Source organism: Canis lupus, chromosome 3 (assembly GCF_011100685.1).
Source record: "Canis lupus familiaris isolate Mischka breed German Shepherd chromosome 3, alternate assembly UU_Cfam_GSD_1.0, whole genome shotgun sequence".
Classification (NCBI taxonomy): Eukaryota; Metazoa; Chordata; class Mammalia; order Carnivora; family Canidae; genus Canis; species Canis lupus.
In genome coordinates this window covers 59,648,471-59,670,591 of record NC_049224.1, presented here as the reverse complement: position 1 = coordinate 59,670,591, position 22,121 = coordinate 59,648,471, and the positions used below count along the sequence as shown (strand labels likewise).

Sequence of the window (22,121 nt, the reverse complement as noted above, 5' to 3'; positions counted from 1 at the left end):
TCCCTGAATTGCATACGCAGCCGGGATGCCCTGGGAAGCAGGCCCAAGGCTTCCCAGCCAGGCCTGCTTTGGCTCAGAGCCGCCGCTGCGCAGAACAGCCAGCCCGGGAGCAGAGGCCAGGCCGGGAGCAGAGGTGCAGGTGTGTACGAGTCGGGCTTCCCAGAGAAACAGAAGCAGTGGGATGTGTGGAGATACACATCTCAGAGATGTACTGCAGGATCGGCTCAGGAGCTCACGGAGGCCGGGAAGTCCCACGATCTGCCACCTGCTAGAGGCCCAGGCAAGCTGGCAGGTTGTCAGGCCGGAGCACCCAGAGCACCAGCGTCTGAGGGCAGGAGAGGGGGACGTCTCAGCTCAAGCACGGTGAGCAAATTTGCCCTTCCTCCACCTGTGCCTTCTCCTGGGGCCCTCGGTGGAGTGGAGAGAGCCCCCCGTGTTGGGGAGTGCTCATCTCTTCCAGAGACAGACGTACCCAGAAATAACGTGCCACCATCTATCCAGCATCCCTGACTGAGGCCAGCCAAGCTGACGCATAAGCTTGACCATTGCAAGGTCCTGGCTCTGATTTGATCACAAAACACCGTGTGCCCCCGAGACAGCCAGCCACCCACCCCCTGTTTCCGAAGACCTAAGGTGTACCTGGCCCTCTGTTTGCTGGGTGTTGGGGAATCCAGAAATGAAAATAAAAGATCCCGGGGAGCCGGGGAGCTGTCGGCCGGGACGCGGCAGCGGCCATGAGGCGGAGGGGCCCCGAGGAGGAGGCCTGTGGCGTGTGGCTGGACGCGGCGGCCCTGAAGAGGCGGAGAGTGCAGACACATTTAATGAAGCCAAGCACCCAAATGCTAAAACTCTTTTCTGGAGAGAAAAAGGCTAAGATTTCTTTAACTCAAAGAATTCCACCTACAGGCATTCGGCAGACCAGCATTGCTTCCTTCTTCACCTTGCAGCCAGGAAAGACAAATGGTGGTGACCAGAGGAGAGTTTCATCTCATACAGAGAGTCAGACCAACAAAGAATCTAAGAAAGATGCAACCCATCTAGATCATCTGATCCAGGGCTTGGAGGATGATTGCATGGCACCCCCATTAGCCACTTCAACCCCTGCAGATACCCAGGAAGCTGAACTTTCTTCTCGGTCCCTCCAGGCTTCTGGCCACCACAGAATGGGAACTGCATTTTTGACTGCGCTGTCTTTGCCCCAGCCTGATACCTTAGTCTGTGCTGGGAAGAATAAAGCCTCATTCTCTTGTTCCCTCGCTCAGAACTTGGAACATTCTCACTTGCTGGACCAAAAGGAAGGAGAGAAAGACCCTTCCTGGAAAAGGGAATGGCTTCATGGATCTAATAAAAAGAACTATCAGGATGTGCAGAGACATGTTCAACCACCTGGGGGCAAGGGCCTTCAGCTATTGGACAAGACCAAATTAGAAAAGGTGTCTGCCAAAGAAACCACCCAAACCCCCATCCTCTTTCAAAACTACAGGGATTCCTGGAATGGAGAAGACACAGATTCTGGGAAACAAAGCCCTTATCCCGTCTCTGTGTTTTCCTGGGACAGTGAAAAGAATGACAAGGACTCCTGGAGTCAGCTTTTCACTGAGGATTCTCAGGGCCAGCGGGTCATTGCCCACAAGTCTAGAGCTCCTTTCCGAGATATAACTAACAACCAGGATCGGGGCTTAGGGCAGTTTCTTAACAGCTCTTGGGCTCAGTGCCAGGAGAAGCCCACTCAGTTAAATCTCCAGCCTGATTTGCTCTTTACCCAGGACTCTGAAGGTAATCAAGTTATCAGGCACCAAATCTAAATGTCTTTAAAATGGTTTGGTTCTAAAAGAAATGAGAGAGCCATAGGGAAATTTTGGGGGGTGGGAGAGACAAGGGATGAGGTTATTACTAAGCATTTTCTTTGTGTAAATAAAGCAGGTGGTGCCACTTGTTGAGAAAGTATGGGTTGGCATTGTATCTCTCCCTGAGGAAGAGGTTGCTGGTAAACTTGGACAAGGCTGTTCTAATGAGCACTGAGGAGCTAGGGGAGGTACTTATCCCTTCACTAAAGAGACAGTTGGAGGGAAATTATGTTGGTTAAGCCACTCTTTGCCCTTTCAGATGCCTGTCTGGAATGTTGCTTCTTATGGATGTGTGTTTTAATCTCTGGCTGTTACCTACTCAACCTTGGAACTGTTATTCTGGACACCTTTTTGAGTGATAAGGCAAAATCTCCTGGGGCCAGGTGTATGGGGGCAGGTAGGATAAAGAAATAAGTAGAAAGTAGAATGATGGTAGGGGTTTTTGTTTTTGAAGTAGGCTCCATGCCCAGTGTGGAGCCCAATGTAGGGCTTGAACTCGTGACATGAGATCAAGTTGGATGTCTAACTGACTGAGCCACCCAGGGTGCTACAATGGTAGGTTTTTAAAAACTGTTATTTTATTTTTGTGAGGACTTTACATTTTAAAGTCTTATACTCTATGTTTAAACATCTCCCTAAAAAAAAAAGCCTGTGCTGCCTAACAATCTAGATGTGATAATACCACTCTTCTATAAAGTATAAGAGAACTCCTTTGTAAAACTATGAACCCAAATAAATGGCTATTTACAAAAAAAAAAAAAAAAAAAAAAAAAAAAAAAAAAAAAAGAAAATAAAAGATCCCTTCCCTCCCTTCAAGGACCCCATGGTCCAGGGAACACACAGATTAGTCCTTCCCTCTGGGGACAATGTACCAGGGTCAGCCGGCCTGTGGCACGAGAGCTGTCGCGCCCCCTCCCGCCACCACAGCAGGCATCAGTGGTCCACCTGGGGTTCCCTTCAGCCTGAAGGCAGGCTCCTCTCCCTCCAGGGGCCTGCAGACAGCTGCTGCCACACCTGCAAAATCCACCTGCCATCCTGATGACTCGGAAGTTCTACCCAAGTGGCTTCCCAGATCCCCATTACTTTGGGCTAGGATTAAAGTCTGATCTGAGTGACCTCCTTGTCACTTTGCCCTCACCCTCTGGGCCTTTCCTCCGCATCCTCACCACATTACGCATCACCTTTCATTGTAATTGCTAGGTCAGCCAGCAGTTGCCTGATTTCCTCCACTGACAGCAAGCTCACTACCTCTGGTGATCACGTTCTTTATGTGGGTCCCAAACCCCTCCCTTCTACCCACAGGTCCTTCATGGTGCAAGCTTGACTTGAAAGGCCCTACATCAACCAATAACTATAGCTACTTACCACAGACTGAGACCTGGCATCCCTCCTCCTGTCTGACACCCACCCCACCCCACCCCCGGGTCCCGAAATGGCTCAGTACATGAGCAAATGAATGAACCACAGCAACTGTGTGAAGTCTCAGCAGGCTGTCCTCATCCCTTTTCACAGACAGGGACTGGGTCCCAGAGAGTCAAGAGAGTGTCACCCTGCAAACCAGTGGCAGAGGAGACACTGGAAGCCATGCTTCCTCCCACCCAGAACGTTGCCCCTTCTGAGAGAATATCCTGCAGAGGCAGAAGCTAACATCTACCCTCCAAGCCCCTCTTCTCACTGGCTCCCCCAACAGCTGCCCTGCATGCATTCCATGCTCCGCCTTCCAGAACCTTCTCTTTCTGTTTCCTCCCTTTCCACCATCTGGGATGGTAGTCTGCACTTGAACCACCTGTTCCCTTAGCTGTTCCCCAAAGACAGTGGCCTGGCCTCGTGTTGGCATTCACAGCGCATGATAAAGGATAAGAGATGTGAGTGCATCCTCGAGGGTGGGCAGGGGGAAGAACCCCCGTGAGACCAGTCATGGGGAGAAGAGAGAGGAGGAGGCCCAGCAGGAAGAGACAATGCCATAAGCTCTAAAAAGACAGCATTCGCCTGTGGATGCTTATCAACAGCTGTTGAAACTGTCATCCTGGGCAGCACCTGAGCAGCTCCAGAATGACTGCAGTCTAAACGTCAGGTAGCGGCAAGTGTTGGCGTGGCTGTGGAGAAATGGGCAACCTCCCGCACTGCTGGTGGGCACGGAAAATGGTACAGCTGCTCTGGAAAGTCATCTGGTGCTGCCTCAATGGTTAAACAGAGTTACCATATGACCCAGCAATTCCACTCCCGGGGATGTGCCCCATAAAAATGGAAATATGTCCACATAAAAATATGTACATGAATGTTTATAGCACCATGATTCATAGTAGCAAAACATAGAAACAATCCAAAGGTCCACTGAGTGGTGAATGCATAAACAAATGGACTAGATCCATACAATGGAATATAGTGGAATATTCCCAGCCATAAAAAAAGAATGAAGTGCTGGGGTGCCTGGGTGATGAAGTCAGTTAAGCATCTGAATCTTGGTTTCAGCTCGGGTCATGATCTTGGGGTCACAGAATTTAGCCCCACATGGGGCTCTGCGCTCAAGGGGAGGATGCTTGAGATTCTCTCTCTTCCTCTCCCTCTGCCCCTCCTGCTTGTGCTCTTTCTCTCTGCCTCTAAAATAAAAAATAAAAAATAAAAAACTAAAAAAAAAAAAAAGAGGAATGAGGTACTGACATGTGCTACCATATGGATGAACCTTTAAAACATTCTGCCAAATAAAGGAAACCAGTCGCAAAAGACTGCATAGTATATGACTCCATTTATATGAAATGTCCTAGAGAGGAAAATCTATATAGGAGGTAGCCGGGAGCTAGGGGTGGAAAGGAGGGGGGTGACCGCTAATGGGCACAGGGTTTCTTCTGGTGGTGACAAAAATGTTCTAGAACTAATTGTGGTGATAGTTGTACACGTCTGTAAATATACTGAAAACCACTGAAGGATACACCTTAAAAAAGTGAGTTGTGGTGTGTGAATCATATCTCAATAAAGCTGCCTAAGAAAATATAGTTAAGGAAAAAGGTAAGGTAAATTATTGACCTCATCTTCTCCCTTAAATGGAAATAGAAGAACCAATGAAACTCCAAGTAAATAGCAGAAAAGAAATAATAATGAGAGCAGAAATCAATGAAATAGACATAGAAAAAACAATATAGAGAAAAATCTGTAAAATCGAAACCCAGTCTTTTGAGAAGGTGGATGGAATTTACAGACTCTAGTTAAACAGATCAGGAAAAAAAAGAGAGAAAGTGCTAATTACCAGGACTGAAAGATGACATCATTACAGATCCTACAGATTTTTTTTTTTTTAATTTTTGCTCAGTTTGTATCCAAACCCCAGACTTGGACTGAAAAACACTTCAGTTCTGTCTAGCGACATGAAGTCTCTGCAAGAAGAAACAAAAGTCAGCAGAAACAGTTTCAGTTTTACAAAATGCAACCTTGCACATTTTTCAGGTTGTTTTAGGTAAACAATCACAAAACAGTGAGATAAGCATCTTGATGGAAGAAGCCAAGTACTTCCTTCCAGCCTCAGGATTCCCTCTGATTGACACAAGGCAGGATCCCAAGAGCAGTCCCCGTAGGTGGGCGGGGACCGGTGAAAGAGCCAGTAAATGCTTGTGGTGGTGGCGGCTGTTCTACTTTGCCCTGGGGCAGAGCGTGGCACAGAAGTTGGCTCTTGGAATGGGAGCAGGAATTCTGTATTCTCCACCAAACATTCCCTGAGCGTGTCCTCCGCCCAGACCTCAAGACACCGAAAGGAGTAAAGGTCTGAGTCTGATCTGACGGTACTTAGGTGCCAGAAGGGTTGAGATGGGGGGCTGTGGGATAGAGATGGAGATGTACTTTGCATATGAGAAGGGCATGCATTTGGTGGGCAGATTGTGGTGGGTTACATGGTATCCCCTCGACAGACACTTTGAAGTCCTAAGCCCCAGTGCCTGTCAATGTGACCTTTTGGGAAAGAAGACTTTGCAGGTGTAATTAGATAGGACAAAGCCCCAGTGGAGTCAAGCGGGCTCTACTCTGATATGACTGGTGCCTTAAAAGAAATGGGAAATCTGGATGCAGACGTAGCAGCAAGAAATAATTTCTGTTGTTTGAAGCCGAGCATCTGAGTTTCCTAGGTAGGTGACAAAGGACCACAAACTGGCTGGCTCTAACCATAGGATCTCCTGGTCTCACAATGCTGGAGGCTGAAGGTGGGCAGGCTTGGCTCCTCCTGGGGCCTTGAGGGAGGATCTGTTCCCGGCCTCTCCACCACTCTGCTTCTGGGGTTTGCGGGCCTCCTTCACTCTCCCTGGCCACAGACATGCTGCCCATCTCCGCATCCATCCTCACACAGCGCTCTCCCTGTGTCCACATGTCCCCTTTCTTTTTTTTTTTTCCCCTAAGATTTTATTTATTTATTTACTCATGAGAGACCCAGAGAGAGAGGCAGAGACACAGACAGAGAGAGAAGCAGGCTCCCTACAGGGAGCCTGATGCAGGACTCAATCCCAGGACTCCGGGATCATGCCCTGGGCCAAAGACAGACGCTCAACCACTGAGCCACCCAGGTGCCCCCACATGTCCCCTTTCTATAAGGACACCTACTGTGTTGGACTGGGGCCCAGCCTGGTGGCCTCATTTTAACTTGATGACCCCGCAAAGACCTTGTCTCCAAATCAGGTCACATTCTGAGGTCCTGGGGGTTAAGACCTCAACATTTAAATTTTGAGAGGGCACAATTTATAAGGTTCTGGACCTGGTAGTTTTGTTTGTATTTTCTCATCCATTGTAGATTTACAATGTAAATGGGCCATAACATGGATCAATCTTGTTTTTGTGAGAAGTAGGTAATTTATTGGTCTTGCATGTTTGACGATGATGATGCAGAGGACCTGCCCAAAGCAAGAGGCTTCGAGCAGGTGCGACGCCCTTCCATTCCTGATTCTCTGTCAGGGTTTCCCTAAGCATGTCCATTCCCACTTCTGGCAAAATGTTTCCAAACCCATATCAGGTTTTTTATTTTTTTTACATTATTTTTTAAATTGCGGCAAAATATATACAACTTAAAATTAGCCATTTTAGCCACTTTTTAGAGTACAGCTCAGTGACTTTACGTACATTTACTTTGTTGTGTAGCCATCACCCCATCCATCTCCAGAACTTTCCAAACAGAAACTCTGTCCCCATGACACACTCGCTCCCCCGTCCCCTCCTGAGCCCCTCGTAACCGCTACTCCTGTCTCTACAGACTTGCCTATTCGGGGTATTCCCTACAAGTGGAATCACATAATATTAGTCCTTTTATTGCCTGGCTTGCTTTCGCTGAGCACAATGTTGTCCAGTTTCAACTATGTTATGGCAGGTGTCGGAATCTTCTTCCTCATTAAGGCTAAATAACATCGCGTCGCACGGATGGGCCGCACTGCGTTTCTGTACCTCCATCCAAGGGCCTGGTGCGTCTTCCACCTCTCAGCTACTGGGAACAGTACTGTCACGAACATGACAAATGTCTCTGAGTTCCTATTCTCAGTGCCTTCAGGTGAACGAACACCTAGGAGTGCAATTTCTCATCCCAGATACCTTTAATGTTCAAAAGTCTTTAGGCGGGGATCCCTGGGTGGCGCAGTGGTTTGGCACCTGCCTTTGGCCCAGGGCGCGATCCTGGAGACCCGGGATTGAGTCCCACATCGGGCTCCCGGTGCATGGAGCCTGCTTCTCCCTCTGCCTGTGTCTCTGCCTCTCTCTCTCTCTCTGTGACTATCATAAATAAATAAAAATTTAAAAAAAAAAGTCTTTAGGCCTAGGCACTTGGATCTTACCTGATTGTCTGATAAGTTGGTAGAAACCAAAACATCTCTCCATGGATTTCTAGATGGAAACTGTGGAAACTCTACAGTTCTCTGGAGGGCAGGGTGAGGCCTGGCATCTGGCCTCCTTCCTGGGCTTCTCTACTCGGCCCCACTCACTCTGCCTCCACCCCACCGACCTGCCCAGAGGTGGGGGACCAGAGCCCCTGATGCAAGCAAGCGTCATGCTTGGGGGCAGGCTGGAGGGTTTCCCTGCAGCAGGCGCACAGTCTTGTCATTGAACGGATGTTAGGACTCGCTCACACTGTCTGGACGCAGCTGGGATGAACCCCCAGATGGGGAAACAGGGGGAAAGTAGCAGCAAAAGTCACAGTGGGAGTCAGATGTCCATTGGGTCTGAAAAGTGAAATAACACGGGGACTGAGGTTCCCAGAGCCAGAGCACACATGCATGTACACGCGCGCACACACACAGAGACAGATACACAGACACGGCTCCAGCTCAAGCTCTGGCCCTGGGTTCTGGCCTTGTCATCGAGATCATGGTGAAGCAGCCACACTGTGGGACCTCGATGCACTTACCAAGACAGGGAACAGTGGGTGCTAGAAAGAGCATGAGGCCCAGAGCACCAGAGGGTGGCACTTGCACCCTGGACTCGGCATGGTCCCTCCTCTGTCCACGGGGGTTACAGCCGCGCCTGCCCCTGATGTGACCATCAGGAGGCACTATGGGGACAACCGTCAGTGGTAAGCGACAGAAGCCCGGCTCAAAGCAAATTAGGCACATGGTGCCTATCTGTACGTGGCTCTTCCGGCGGGGACAGGTGTGGACATGCCTCATGAATGAAGAAAGGACTTCCAGGATTTTGGCTCTGGAACGGGGACTCGGACCCTCAGACCAGGGTCTCCCGCCTTCCCTCCCCCGAGGCCTGGTGGGCAGGATCATGGGGCTCCAGACACCCGTCTCCTCGCGTGGGGACCCTGGCACATAGTGGGTCCTCCGAAAGAACAGGCAAATGATGTTCCCTTCCCGCAGCCATCAACACCACCACCATCACCACCAGCAGCAAAAGAGAATCATCCTGCAAAACCTCCTTAAAACATTATACATGTGGGTCATCTGGGTGGCTCAGGGGTTGAACATTTGCCTTCTGCTCAGGGCGTGATCCCGGGGTCCTGGGATGGAGTCCCACATCGGGCTCCCCGCAGGGAGCCTGCTTCTCCCTCTGCCTGTGTCTCTGCCTCTCTCTCTCTCTGTGTCTCTCATGAATAAATCTTTAAAAAAATAAAACATTATGTGTGTTTTTGAAACCCAATTTTTGAGAAGCAGGTTCTGGACCAAAGTGTGTTTGCTTCCTACCCAGAGGCTGCTTGTTCCAGAAACAAAGCTCAGCACTGGCCGTCTGTGGCACCACGTGGGGCTCTCAGGATGCTGTTTGTGGCTCATGGCGTGGGCAGACAGGCGGAGGACTGGCAGGAGGATAGGCTTCTCCCCAGGGTCACAGGCCTGGCCAAGCCCCAGTTTGCTTTCCTGTGGCCTTCCATCACTGGCTTTGTTTCTGGAAAAGATCTTTAGTTTTGCAAACTCCCTTTGGAGAAGGTGTTTTCTGAGTTTTCACACCTCAGGGAAAAGCGGTCCAATGCGTGACGACACAGCTCTAATTTCATGACAAGGGATGACATTCTGATCTAGTCACCAGTGAGCTTTTTCTGCTCAGACTTCCCAGGGGCCCTGGGGCTTACATCCACTCAGTGGGGTCACACTGAGCACCAGGCCCTATAACCACAGGCTGCTGAGATCCACCACGGAGAGAACAGACCCCATGGGCTTGTGATCAATCCTAGCTCAGGGTCAGGGGGGAAACAAAGAACACAGGCCCTCAGCTTCCTCCCAGGGATGCGAGAGAGCTGCAGAAGGTGGGGGAAGGCTGCTGCACCGAGGTGACCCCACCATTTGCATCTTCCATTGCCTCTATAATAATCCCCATTATTTTTCTAATGAGAAACCATCCGTCCTGCCAATCCTCACCCACAGTGCTTTTCGTGGCTCTGATTTTTTTCTGGCTGATGATAAATTCAACCAACACACAGGAGGGTTCCAAATGCAGGGGGCTTGTGGTGAACAATTCAATCAGCCTTAGATTCAAACAATCTCTCATGTCCACAGACTTTGTAAGAAGCTCTCCCTGGGATTTGAAGGGCTTGCTGCCTCCTCCCTCCTTCCTTCAGGTAAGCCAAAGCCACCCTCTCCCCACCTCTGGGGAAGAGAAGCCTGCACCCACAGCGGGCCCCTGACCACACCTGGAGCAGCTGGTTCTAACTGCTGTCTGTCCGATGTTCTCAGAAAACATGCTGAGTTACTGTTGCATTAGCTTTCTTCTCTGTGCAACTGATATGGCTTTTTGCAGAAAGCTTTTTTTTTTTCTTTTTTCAGATTATTTATTTATTTATTCATGAGAAACAGAGAGAGAGGCAGAGACACCGGCAGAGGGAGAAGCAGGCTCCATGCAGGGAGCCTGATGTGGGACTCGATCCCAGGATCCCAGGATCACGCCCTGAGCTAAAGGCAGATGCTCAACCACTGAGCCATCCAAGTGCCCAGTTATTTCAATGGGAACCTCTGTGGCCCCTTCTGGTGGCATTTTCTTACCCAGAACATCCTTTCCACTCGGATCCAGCATACTAGGGACAAGTGGTGGACAATTTGCTTCCAGAAATCAGGTCCCTCGTCCAGACAGGTCTCCCAACCCTGGTTTCCTTGGGGCGAAGGATTTGGCCACCAAAACAAAGGAACAATCAAAAGTGGGCCAAGAATGAGCCTGGGTGATGAAAAAGGGAGCAAGGCTTATGACTGATCCACTCCACATGCTGAGATCCAAAACACAATCCAATAAAGCCCAGACTATAAAGGTAATGCCCACCCTGCATGATTATTTGGTGGCCTAGTGCACCCCAGGCCTCACAGAATCAAGAGCCGGCAGGCAGGGCTCCCAGGGGGTTCCTTCAGGTTGCCCATGGAGTCCAGCTCCGGGCAACAGCAGATCTTCAGTTCCTTGCTGACAGTCAGCCGAGGGCCACCCTCTGCCCCCAAGGCTGCACACTGCCTTCACTTTCACACAGCCCTTGCAGCTCCCAAGTGGGAGAGGCCATCCAACATGTTCTCACGCTCTGAAGCTCTCTGACAACCCCTGCTGGAGGAACCTCTCCACTTTTAAAGGACTCCCCAAGGTCAACCCCATTGGATAATCTCCAGGAAGGCCAACTGGCTGGAACCTTTTGTTACATCTGCAAAGTGCCTTCAGAGAAGCATCAGGATTTGTGTTGGATGGGATAACCAGAGGATGGGTATCTTGGGGCCCATCTTTAGATGGCTACCACACCTGTTATGCCCATTTTCGTTTTAGAGATGGAAAAAGAAAGTGGGAGAAGGGCAGACGGAGAGGGAGAGACTCTCAAGCAGACTCCATGACCAGCATGGAACCCAATGCAGAACTTGATCTCAGGACGGTGAGATCATGACCTGAGCAGAAATCAGGAGTCGGACGTTCAACCAACTGAGCCACTCAGATGCCCCGACCATGCTTTTTATTGGTTTATTTCAGAGTTGGACAAAAGGATGAAAATCCATGTCCCTGCTCAGGGACAATGGTAATAATGCGGTTTGTGGCAGGAGCCAACACTCTGGGTGGACAGATGCAGGATCTGGCTTCACATCTGACGGCCACACGGAAGTTGAGATTGGTCGAGGGAAATATACAAAAGCTCTGCCTTGGGGATCCCTGGGTGGCTCAGCGGTTTAGCGCCTGCCATTGGCTCAGGGCATGATCCTGGAGTCCCGGGATGGAGTCCGCGTTGGGCTTCCTGCATGGAGCCTGCTTCTCCTTCTGCCTGTGTCTCTGCCTCTCTCTCTCTCTGTGTCTCAAATAAATAAATAAATAAATATCTTTAAAAAAAAAAAACTCTGCCTTTTTCTGCCTTCATGACCTTGAAGAAGTCACCTAACCTGGCTGGGCTTTGTCCCCTCATCACCATATTGTGTGCTGATCTGAAAGGACCTCTGCCCAGAGCCTGGCACCCACCAGCTCTCGTCTATTGTGAGGATCACACTCACAGCCACATGCTGTTGAGCCATCTGTCTGCACAACTCTCACCTGAGGACGCCTTCTTAAATGTCACCCCCTCCTTGTTGGGGGCACCATACACCATTTAGCTTGTTTTTCCCACATCCCCGCCCGGACCACCTGTGCCCTTTGCTGAAAGTGTGTTCTGTGGGCTGATCCAGGATTCTTCCCAGAGAAGCGGCCTCCTCGCCATGTGGAGAGGACCTGCACTGAGTTGATGAAGGCCTCAGGGAACTACCTGAGCTGGGTCCCTAGAGCAGTAGCAAAAGGCCATCTTTGTATGTAATACCCCAGCTCCCTCTTGGAGCAGTTCCAAACATGGCCACCAGGTGGCAGCACAGGCAGCCCCTGTGGAGGGAGATTCCGAGGGGCAGGACCCAGACTCCGGGCTTGGCTTCCCGGCAGGCCTGCACCAACTGTCCCCAGGGTGGCATCACACTGCCACGACCCGTGCTTGTCTCTGTCTCGGGACCAAGTGGCTATAACTCTCTGTTGATTGCCCTCATGCTGCACTGTAAGCTATTTGGGATGCCCATCTGATTCCCTCTGAGCCCAAAGAAGTTAGGAAATGAGTATTTGTCTCTTTTAAACTTCACAACATAGGACGCCTGGGTGGCTCAGTGATCGAGCGTCCGCCTTCAGCTCAGGGCGTGATCCCGGGGTCCTGGGGCCCGAGTCCTGCACTGGGCTCCCAAGAGGGAGCCTGCTTCTCCCGCGGCCGGTCTCTGCCTCTCTTTCTCTGTGTCTCTCATGAATACGCAAAATCTTCTAAAAAATTAAACTTCACAATAAATATGATCACCGTTCTACAGGTGAGCGGATCCAGGACTGAGGCCAAGGGCAATTAAGTGGCTTGCCCAATGTCACAGCCAGTGAGAAATATGACATCATTGTTACATTTTATTAGAGGAAATTTCCAATATACGAAAGAAGAGTTATGACTCAGATGGTATTCACCATCCAGCCTCAACTATCAACATTTTGCCGCTGAGTTTCTCCTACCCTGTTTTTGTTTTTACGAGAGTATTTATCAAGCCAATCCTAAACACGGTGGCAATATAGTACAAATACTCCTGTTTGCATCTCTAAACCACCGGGCCACCTCTCTCCTTAACGTGACTCCTTACTAATACTGTCCGTGTTCGCATCTCACTTTGTCACAAATATCTTTTGTACCGTTGGTTTGCTCTATCATGATCCAAATAAGGTCCAGACACCCATTTAATCAGGTCTTCAAGCGTCTATTGTCCACCGGCTCACTTCCTTCCTTCTCCTCCAGCCCCTTAATCAATCCACAAGCCGGGTCATCGTTCCACACAGCAGCCCACCTCCTGGATCTGGCTGCTCGCCTGTCCCTGCAGCGGGCACAGACTCGGCACAGAGTAGTGTTGGCTCGACATTTTCAAGGATTTTAATGAGAGCCGGGCAAAGAGCAGAGGCTTGGTCCTCGGGAATGTGATCCTCCGCCTGGGCGGGACCACGGGCTCCAGCTTTCCACCCTGCGGGAGTGGGGGAGGCCACGGCTCCGTCCCTCCGTCCCTCCGTCCCTCCGTCCCTCCGTCCGACCCTCCGACCCTCCGACCCGGGGTGCGCGGCAGGGGCTCCCGCCGTCCCTCCCGCCGGCGGACGGGACTTCGGGCCGGCAGCGCTGGAGCAGGAGCCAAGTCGGAGCGCCCGGGACCCCTCGGCGGGGCAGCAGCCCAGGGGCGGCTCCTGTGGAGATGGCGTCGCCAGATGAATGAAAACGTCAGGACCCAGGGCACCCCGCTGCGCCCCCGCGCCCCCGCCGCCCCCCCCGCCCCGGCCCGCTCCCGCAGCGCAGGCGGCGGAAATGCCGAGGAGTCGCGCAAACCGAGTCTCGCGCGCCCAGCGCCGCACTTCCGGCGCCCCGCCCCCCCACGCTTCTCCCCCATTGGTCGCACCCTGACCGCGCCCCGCCCGCGAGCGTCCCCTCCCACAGTTCCCTTGACCTTTCACCTCCTCACCTTCTGGGGCTCCGGAAGCCCCAGGCCCCGCCCACCAGGGCGGCGAGGGGGCGGGGCGAGGGAGAGCTGTGCAGTGACCCACAATTATTGGGTAGCACCGTCTGTCCATCAAAGGGGAAGCGGCTCCGGAATGGCTGGAGACACGCGGTTGGGCGGGGAAGGAGACACGGGTCTGCGCGAGTGGCCAGGCCCTCGAGGGGGCGAGCCAGAGGCCTCCGCGCATGCCCGGTGCGTGCGCAGTGCCGACGGCGGCGACGACAGTCATGGCGGCTCGGTGCGTGAGGCTGGCGCGGCACGGCGTCCCGGCTTTGGCGCTGTGTCTCAGGTGAGGGGCGCCCGGCTGCCTGTGACCCAGGAGAGGCGCGGTCCCCAGGGCGGCTCCTCCTCGGGCGGGGCCCTGCGCCGCGTGGGCCCGGGAGCGGGCGTCGTCGGCACGAGCGAGCCGCCCCCCCCCCGGCGCCTGCCCCTCGGCCGGGGCCTCCGGCGCCCACCCGCCCGCGTGGCGGCCCCTCGCACCCCGCTCGACCCTCCAAGGCCAGGTCGCGCGCGGGGGCCGCGGGGGGCGCTCGGGCTCGTTCCCCTGCGCCGCGGAGGCTCGGCGGCCGGTGCCCTCCTGCCTGCCCCGTGAGGTGTGCGGCGGGGCTTCGGCACCCTGGGCCGGGGGAGCGCACCCGCGTGGGCGGGACACCCGGCGGGGGGTGAGACGCGGTAACCCGGAGGGCCGTGACCGCCCGGGTGCCTGGGGGAGAGGCTTTTATTTTTGGCCACGTAACTCGTGGTTTTGTTATCTGAGCTAATCGCCAGGAAAGCGTCGCCGAGGTAGGGTTAGTTTCTGGCCTTGACAGCGAGTACTGTGGCAAGGGGCTCACGTCGGGGAGTGAGCTCCCAGGAGGGGCTGGCGGGCTCTCTGACTCAGTCTCCCTGTCCGAGCCCGCCCTGCTGCGTCCCTACCCCACTGCTCCCGGCGCCTCCGCGGGCGGGATGGCTGTGCCGGCTGTGACGCCACACCCCGCATCGCACCACGGTCAAGTTATTAGCTTTTTTAAATCACAGAATATGGTAGAGAGGTTCCTGCGTTCCAGCCCGGTAGTGACCGACTGGTGGATCCTTGGGTTCTTCTCCAGGCCCAAGACACGGGTCTGCATACACAGGACTTCTGGTTCGCCCTTTCAGAAGTGGCTTCGTGTTTTGTCCCTTTTCCTGAATCGCATTGTTGACTGCACAGCACACCTGGAGCGAATCACAGAGACGATAGCTTGACGCCCACTTTGGCAGCCGCACTGCATTCCAGACTGTGGAAGCACAGTGCAGTCCGGTGCCCCCAGCTTGTTGCTGCCCAGTGCTGCCAGAAATGTCTTTGTACACGTTTTCTGTACTGATAGCTCTCCTAGTCTTTGAGGCAGTTTCCTTTAATCTGGGAAGAAAATCGACTGTAGTTTGTTTTCAGATTGAAATGTGCAATTGAGAAGAACTTTTAGAAGAAATCTGAGTTTTAAAACCATTCTGTCATACATTAATAACTTTGTGACCTTGGACTTAACCACGTAACCTTTTTCATGTGGGGATCAGATTGGATAACATCTTGAGTCACTTCCAGTATTAGGTTTAGTGCTCTTTGTTTCCCTCTGTACATCCCCCAGCTTTCCAGCCTCCAAAGCTGACTCCTTATACACATCTTTCAGAGGACCTCTGTACAAAGCCTTTCGTGCTACTCTGAGCCTCCCAAAGCATGGTTCCTCTTTTATCACTTTAAAACCCAAAATTATAGTACTTTGTAGATGTCTTTTTTGACAGTAAGTACCCTAGGGGCGAGATCTCTGCCCAGCCCATCTTTGTCATCAACATCAGCACTGGGCCTCATCTCTAATAGTAGCTACTCCATCAATATGTGATGGTTCTGCATGACCATCTCTCAGGAGGAGGTATGTGGAATGGAAAGAAGAGGTTAGTACTATGGCCTTGGTACACTGACATACTAGTTTAGACACATTACAGAAGATTTTATGTAAGTTAGCTGCTTGTGTACATAATGTACCATTTACTTTTATTAGATCTAAGATAAATTCTCCCCCGTAGGTCAGTAGCATGTAGTTTTAAATTATCTCAAATTCCTGAAATTAAACATCTGACTTTTTAGCAAAAAACCCATAGTCTTGATTCATAGTGTTGTGGACTTGGTTTAGGCCATCTCCTCGGCTGTTGTGCACAGCTACAAAACAGAAGAATGGCCGGAACTTGGAAGAGGATGTGGGTCAAAATGAACAGAAGACAGATACTCCCTCTACAGAGAAGACACTCATGGACGAGAAGGTCAAGCTAGAAGAGCAGCTGAAGGAGACCGTGGTAAGGTCACGCAGGTTCTTGTGGGGAAGTGTGATCTTTTGAACTCCAGGGGAGGTTCTTCAGACGACCTCTGGCCAGATGAGTTTGGTCATTTTTCTAAGAACTATGTGGCTTTGGTTCTGTCATGAGAGTCTTCACGTGCTGCCTAGATAATATTGAATTGAGACTTGAGACAGTCTTTACAAGTGAAGAGCACTGCAGCACTTAAGCTGGGTCTTAGGGGAAGATGGATTGGGGCCAGAGGTGTGGTTATGTGGTGCCCTCATGAGGGGAGGAGATTTGTGAACTAGTTAGAAGGATGCGTTATTACTTTACGTGAAAAGGCATAGGTGGCACAAATCAAGTTAAATATTTGAAAGTGATCATATCAAACACTATGCTGGCCCTATTCTAACCACCTTATTGATATTAATCCTCACTGTGAGTCAACTGTTAGAGCCCTGGTTATAGACAAGGAAACTGAGGCACAGAAAGGTTAGGTAACATTCCCCAGGTTGTTTAGCTACCGAGTGGCAGAACCCAGGTTTGAGCCTCAGGACCGTTGTTCTTCACCACTGCACTAGAATCACCTGCAGATGGAGGACGGGTGAAGGGCAGAGACGTGGAGCAGTGGGTCTGCATTCTGATAGAAGTGCTCAGGAGGTGAGCAGCATGACAGGAAAACTGGTGAGAAGTGGAGACGGTGCCAGCATTGGGTGATTGTTACCCACTCAGTGTTGGGACGCAGCCTTTGGGCAACAGTCAGAATACCAGCGGCTCACAGATGGGGTTTTATGTCTTCTGTGGGCTGGTGGTTCTCCTGAACCTCTCCTGGAGGCGTGGGATCTGGGTGCAGCCACCCCGACCAGCATTCTCGGATTCCCTGAACTTGAAAATTCTGTGGGAGTAAGTGGTCCATCCACGGGCCAGTGAGACTGTCAGAACCATGATATCCCTACCCAGCTGGTCACTGCAGGCTACACAAGGAAGTGACCCCTCAACCCCTACTCCCCCCTCATTGGAAATAGCGACACAGCAAAACTGCTTGCTTCTCAGTAAGCTGTGCTGCCTGAAGACTAAGATGTCATATATCATAACGGATGTTACTTGGACTTGGAATTTGTTCCTCTCACATTTGCTTTCTTTGTGCCATGCTTTATTCATGTAAATTTCTTCTTTGCCCCTTTTTTAGGAGAAATACAAGCGAGCTTTGGCAGACACTGAAAACCTGAGGCAGAGGAGCCAAAAATTAGTGGAGGAGGCAAAATTATATGGTAACTTTAGACACACTATCTGATATTGATCCTAGAAAAATAGGGGCAGGGAACGTGGGCGGGGTACCTCTGTGGATGTGGAACCACAGAATCAGCCAGGTGGGAAGGTGGGGAGGCTACTGGGTGTGTTCCCTCCAGTCAAGGTGGGTCTTTACAGCTGTGACCTGCCTCTAGAATTATAAGTGTAATTCCTTCAGTGAAGAGTGTGTGTCGCTCTTCCACGTGAAGACCTGGGTTAATCTGAGGGTATCTGAGGCTGCAGATCATCTCAGCAGGTCAGCCTCACTGATGGTCATTTCCGTAGCTCACTTAGCAGTAACATGTTAAAAAGATCTAAGATGCTGTCAGCAATGTCAGTATTTGGACACTTTTGTCACCGTCCTTCCCATTCTACGTTTGAGACCATTGAGGCTTAAATGACTTGCCGCTCATCACAAAGCTGGGGAGTGGCGGTAGCCATGCTGAGGCCAGGGCTCTCGACACCACGCCTGTGGTGTGTCAGTTAAATGTAAAGGTGCAGTCTGAGTCCTCATGGAACCGTCTGCTCGAACCGGCAGGCACCATTCTCCCACGTTATTGAAGAAGCCCCTCAGGCTCACAGCAACATGTCACAGACTTGCCCAAGGACAGACGCACAAGTACAGACACATGAGAACCAAGATCCAGTCTCGTGCTGCCACATTTAGCATGTAATGAGTTTCTTCTGGAAATACTTCTTATTCCTCTTTCTGGAAATGCCATTCGTTGGCTTCCTGTTGGCTTGGCCTCTAGATGTCTGGGTCCTTTGGGGAGCGGGGCCAGGCCTCCCTTCCTCTCGACATGCTCCCAGCCTGCCCTCTATCAGACCCACACACAGGTTGAGGCTCCGACATTTCTAGTGAGTTCTAGTCCCATGTGTCCTGTCGTTTACCCATTGTCTTCCCCTGGATGTCTTGTGGGTATTTTAACTTTCCCTCTGTCTGCTTTTCTTCCTTATTTTAGTAGAGGATAGTGTCCTCTTTCCTGGAGCTTACTTAGGGCAGGAATCTGAGGTGACCAGTTCCTGTCCCTCATCCTCGTATTTCCCCAATCCCACAAGCCCTGAGTGGCTGGCCCCCCATTTGTCCACTTCCTCCACTGCCATTACTCTGATCCCAGGCGGCGTCAGTACTCACCCTGCCACACTCCAAGCCAAAGTGATTTTGGAATACAGCCTTACCTCACTTTACTGTGCTTCATGGATAATGCAGTTTTTACAGATCAAAGGTTTGTTGCAACCCTGTGTTGACCAAGCATTTTTTCCACTAATGTCTGCTCATTTCGTGTCTCTGTGTCACATTTTGGTGATTCTCACAGTAGTTTAGCTTTTCATTATTACCATATTTGTTATGTTCTGTGGTCATACCTCACTGAGAGCTCAAATGATAATCAACATTTTTTAAGCAAAAAGATATTTTTAAGGTATGTGTGATTTTTTTATACATCATACTACCTACCGCACACTTAATAGTCTATGGCATAAACATAACTTCTGTATGTACTGAGAAACCAAAAAATTCATTTGACTCCCTCTATGAGATACTTGTTGTGTTGGGGTGTCTGCAGCTAGAACTGCAGTGTTTGTGAGGTATGCCCGCACAGTGTGACCACACCACGTCCACACATTCTGCTACTCCACCTGGAACCTTCAGCTACTCTGAGTCTGCCTCTTCCTGTGCACTGACTGTCCTTTAGTCCTTGAATGTTTCGATAACTCTTCAGGCCTTGGTTCACAGACTTCTCTGAGTCTCTAAGTCTAAATGATTAAGTTCCTTGGTATAATCTTTCCTCAGCCCTGAGGAATGCTCCTTCGTGGAGGTGGGATTTGTAATTGCGTCTATTCGTGTGATTATTTGATGCCTATCTCAGACCATACATTCCATGAGGGCAGACCATCCTGAGAACTGGTACACGCTTGATCCATGATAGACGCCCATGATTTTATCAGATAAGCAGACATTTTCCGGTTTCATTTTAAAGCAGGAGGGGAAAGTATTGTGACAAGAAAGTTGTACACTGGCATTGCCTCCTGCAGAGTTGAGTGTGAGGTGATGCAGTTGTGCCCGGTCTTGGCCTGGCTGAAGCAGATGCCCACTTGGAGCCCCCGGTCACCCCTGATTTCCATTTAGCATCTGTAGTCTTTAAATTTTTTTTTATTTATTCATGAGAGACATGAAGGAGAGGGAGAAGCAGGCTCCCCATAGGGAGCCCGATGTGGGACTCCATCCCCCGACCCGGGATCACGCCCTGAGCCAAAGGTAGACTCTCAGCCACTGAGCCACTCAGACATCCCTTATAGCCTTTTCTTGAAACCACAAGCAATTTGATACAATACACTGCCTTGAAGTTTGACTTCTCATAAATGATTTCCGGTTAGGTTAGGGTTAAGGCTTCGGTGTGTCCTGGGAACTTGGACCCCACAGTGCTGGCAGGGCAGCTGCCCCTCCCTCGGCATCATGTCCTTGGGGGTGAGGTGTCCTGTGGCTAAGGTGTTGTGTCCTCACCTGGGCCAGGATTGATGGCGAGATGGTTCTGCCCTTTGGGAGCTGTTTGTCTTCGTTCTTAATTAGCTGTTGTCTAAACCCAGAAAAGATCTCTTTTTTGGGCTTTATGGTAGGTTTTTTTTTTTTTTTTTTTAAACCTTTGAAATTTGAGGACAGATGAATAGTTTGAAATGTTATTTTTCAATAGTTTGTGCATGAGGTCGGCAGGGTGTTAGAGCTTTCTAGTCCCCCTGACGGTGATAGGGAATGCGAATGATGGTATCTTCACTTTGTTTAGGCATCCAGGGCTTCTGCAAGGACTTGCTGGAGGTCGCGGACATCTTGGAGAAAGCAACACAGAGTGTCCCAAAGGAAGAGGTTAAAGACGACAATCCTCACCTGAAGAACCTCTACGAGGGGCTCGTAATGACCGAGGTCCAGATCCAGAAGGTGTTCACAAAGCATGGCTTACTCCGGCTGAACCCCGTAGGGGCCAGGTTCGATCCCTACGAGCACGAGGCCCTGTTCCACACACCGGTGGAAGGGAAGGAGCCAGGCACGGTGGCACTGGTCAGCAAAGTGGGGTACAAGCTGCATGGGCGCACTCTAAGACCTGCCCTGGTGGGGGTGGTGAAGGAGGCTTAGCTGCCTCTGAAGGGCTTCCATGGGGTTTTTGTAATCACTTGCTGTCACTCTTGAAAGCCTGGTTCATTTTCTCTATGAGTACTTTTGACCCTTTCCCAAACCTTGTTGGAAAGCTTTAGTAACCAGTGGCTAAACAGAAAATTAAGCCGGTTGCGCAGATGTGTTCATGAACTTTAATTTGGGAGTCTGTTCATTGATTTCTAATACACCTTTAATAGCTGCGCACGCTTAGAGAACAGGCCGGCGGGTCACTACTGGACTGTGGGTGTCAAGGATAAAGCTCCAGCTGCTTAAAGCCTGGTGGTGTCCAAATCCCATGAACAAATAAAACACCTTCGGGAACCCTGCTGTTTGGCTGGCCGGCCACCCAGCCTCACCAGGCCCTCCGGCACCCTGGCACACAGGGTCCTGGGTGCTCAGCCCATACCTTCGTTCATTGAAGGGAAGGTGAGACCCTAAGCACGTTCCTTCCCGCCCAGAAAAGCTTCTTGATGCCCCTGCTGAAGAACACGTGTTAGTTCAGTTATAGTTCATTACTGTTCCAGCTGCTGAAATGCCCAAGCCCCAGCTCCCCCAGGAGACCGGGAGTGAGCACATGCATCTCAACAGGTCTCAACCGCCTTATTTTGCTGGTTACTGAATTTGAGAAAATCTTTTTTGCCCTGTTGTTCATCCATTTGTAGAAATTTTCAGATCTCTATTAGCTACTTACTGGAGACCTGAAGGTATTTTCCCTTATAAGATGGACTTTCTCAAAATCCGAGGACTGCTCGCTTGGTATACTTTAAATGTTAATGTTTAATTTTTAAATTTTATTTAAGAGGATTAAAGCCCTACTATGTTTATTTTCCTACTTTCTAGAAGCTATTTTGTGTCCTTGGGTGGAGGAGACCCACCTCCACTAAGCGTGACTTAGCTTTTCCATTCTACACTCACATCTTGAAGCGAAGTGCTTGACACTAGATGCGCGCTCAGATGTTAGCTTCCCTCCTGCCACAGGCTGGCCCAGGACCTGGCCTCTGCTGGGGGCAGATGTCCCACAGCGCCTCGGGTTGGCGACCAGGCAAGGGCCTGCCCACACTCAGAAGCTGGGCAAGATTACCCATGGGTCTACACCGCACCGTAGGCCCTGCCATTCCTCATTCACACAGAGTCAAATGAGCAATCTGTCATAAAGCAGAGAAAATACCACCTTCTAGTCTCTGCTAATAGGTACTTCTGCAATTGAAGGTTAATGCTATTAAATTCATTCACTGCATAAAGAAGGTGGGGCAGTTTACTCGTAATTTTCAGATATAGATAGTATTCCTAAAATTAAAATTTTAATTTATACCGTTTCAAAATATTCTTTTCTTTTCCTTTAAGCAATCTCAAGTTCTTGGTCAAAAACTTGCCCCAGAACTGCAGGCAGTGTGGTGCACTGAGAAAACCCAACTGGGGTCAGAGCTCCACTTTTCATCTGTGTAGCTGTGAGGCTCTCCTTTCACCTTCCTGCAACTCCTTGAAACTGAAACTATATAAAGTAATTTTCAAGTGAATTTCTCTGAGTGTGTGCAGCCCTTCCCTTGTCCAGCTGGAACCACCATCACTGGGAGGCTGCAGAGGCAGATGGGGATGTGCTTTGCCTCCACTGGGGGGGTCAGA

General features: G+C 50.7%; 2 protein-coding genes across 2 annotated transcripts; both read left to right on the top strand.

Moving 5' to 3' along the window:
• Positions 1-702: 702 nt before the first annotated feature.
• On the top strand, positions 703-2,543 carry LOC119876110 (aurora kinase A and ninein-interacting protein-like). Its single transcript, XM_038532097.1, has one exon. The coding sequence runs from the start codon at positions 735-737 to the stop codon at positions 1,803-1,805; it is 1,071 nt and encodes a 356-aa protein (XP_038388025.1). The 5' UTR covers positions 703-734; the 3' UTR covers positions 1,806-2,543.
• An 11,359-nt stretch (positions 2,544-13,902) lies between these two features.
• GRPEL1 (GrpE like 1, mitochondrial) lies at positions 13,903-21,330 on the top strand. Its single transcript, XM_038533095.1, has 4 exons — positions 13,903-14,060; positions 15,919-16,078; positions 17,250-17,331; positions 20,131-21,330. The coding sequence occupies exons 1-4, from the start codon at positions 13,957-13,959 to the stop codon at positions 20,475-20,477; spliced, it is 693 nt and encodes a 230-aa protein (XP_038389023.1). The 5' UTR covers positions 13,903-13,956; the 3' UTR covers positions 20,478-21,330.
• Positions 21,331-22,121: the final 791 nt, after the last annotated feature.

What these genes read in the sequence shown, in the direction of transcription:
- LOC119876110 (XM_038532097.1), top strand. Translation starts at nt 735, where the DNA reads ATGAGGCGGAGGGGCCCCGAGGAGGAGGCCTGTGGCGTGTGGCTGGAC.
- GRPEL1 (XM_038533095.1), top strand. Translation starts at nt 13,957, where the DNA reads ATGCCCGGTGCGTGCGCAGTGCCGACGGCGGCGACGACAGTCATGGCG. An exon ending in GCTTTGGCGCTGTGTCTCAG is followed by an intron (nt 14,061 to 15,918) that starts GTGAGGGGCGCC and finishes GACTTGGTTTAG; the next exon opens with GCCATCTCCTCGGCTGTTGT. An exon ending in GGAGGAGGCAAAATTATATG is followed by an intron (nt 17,332 to 20,130) that starts GTAACTTTAGAC and finishes CACTTTGTTTAG; the next exon opens with GCATCCAGGGCTTCTGCAAG.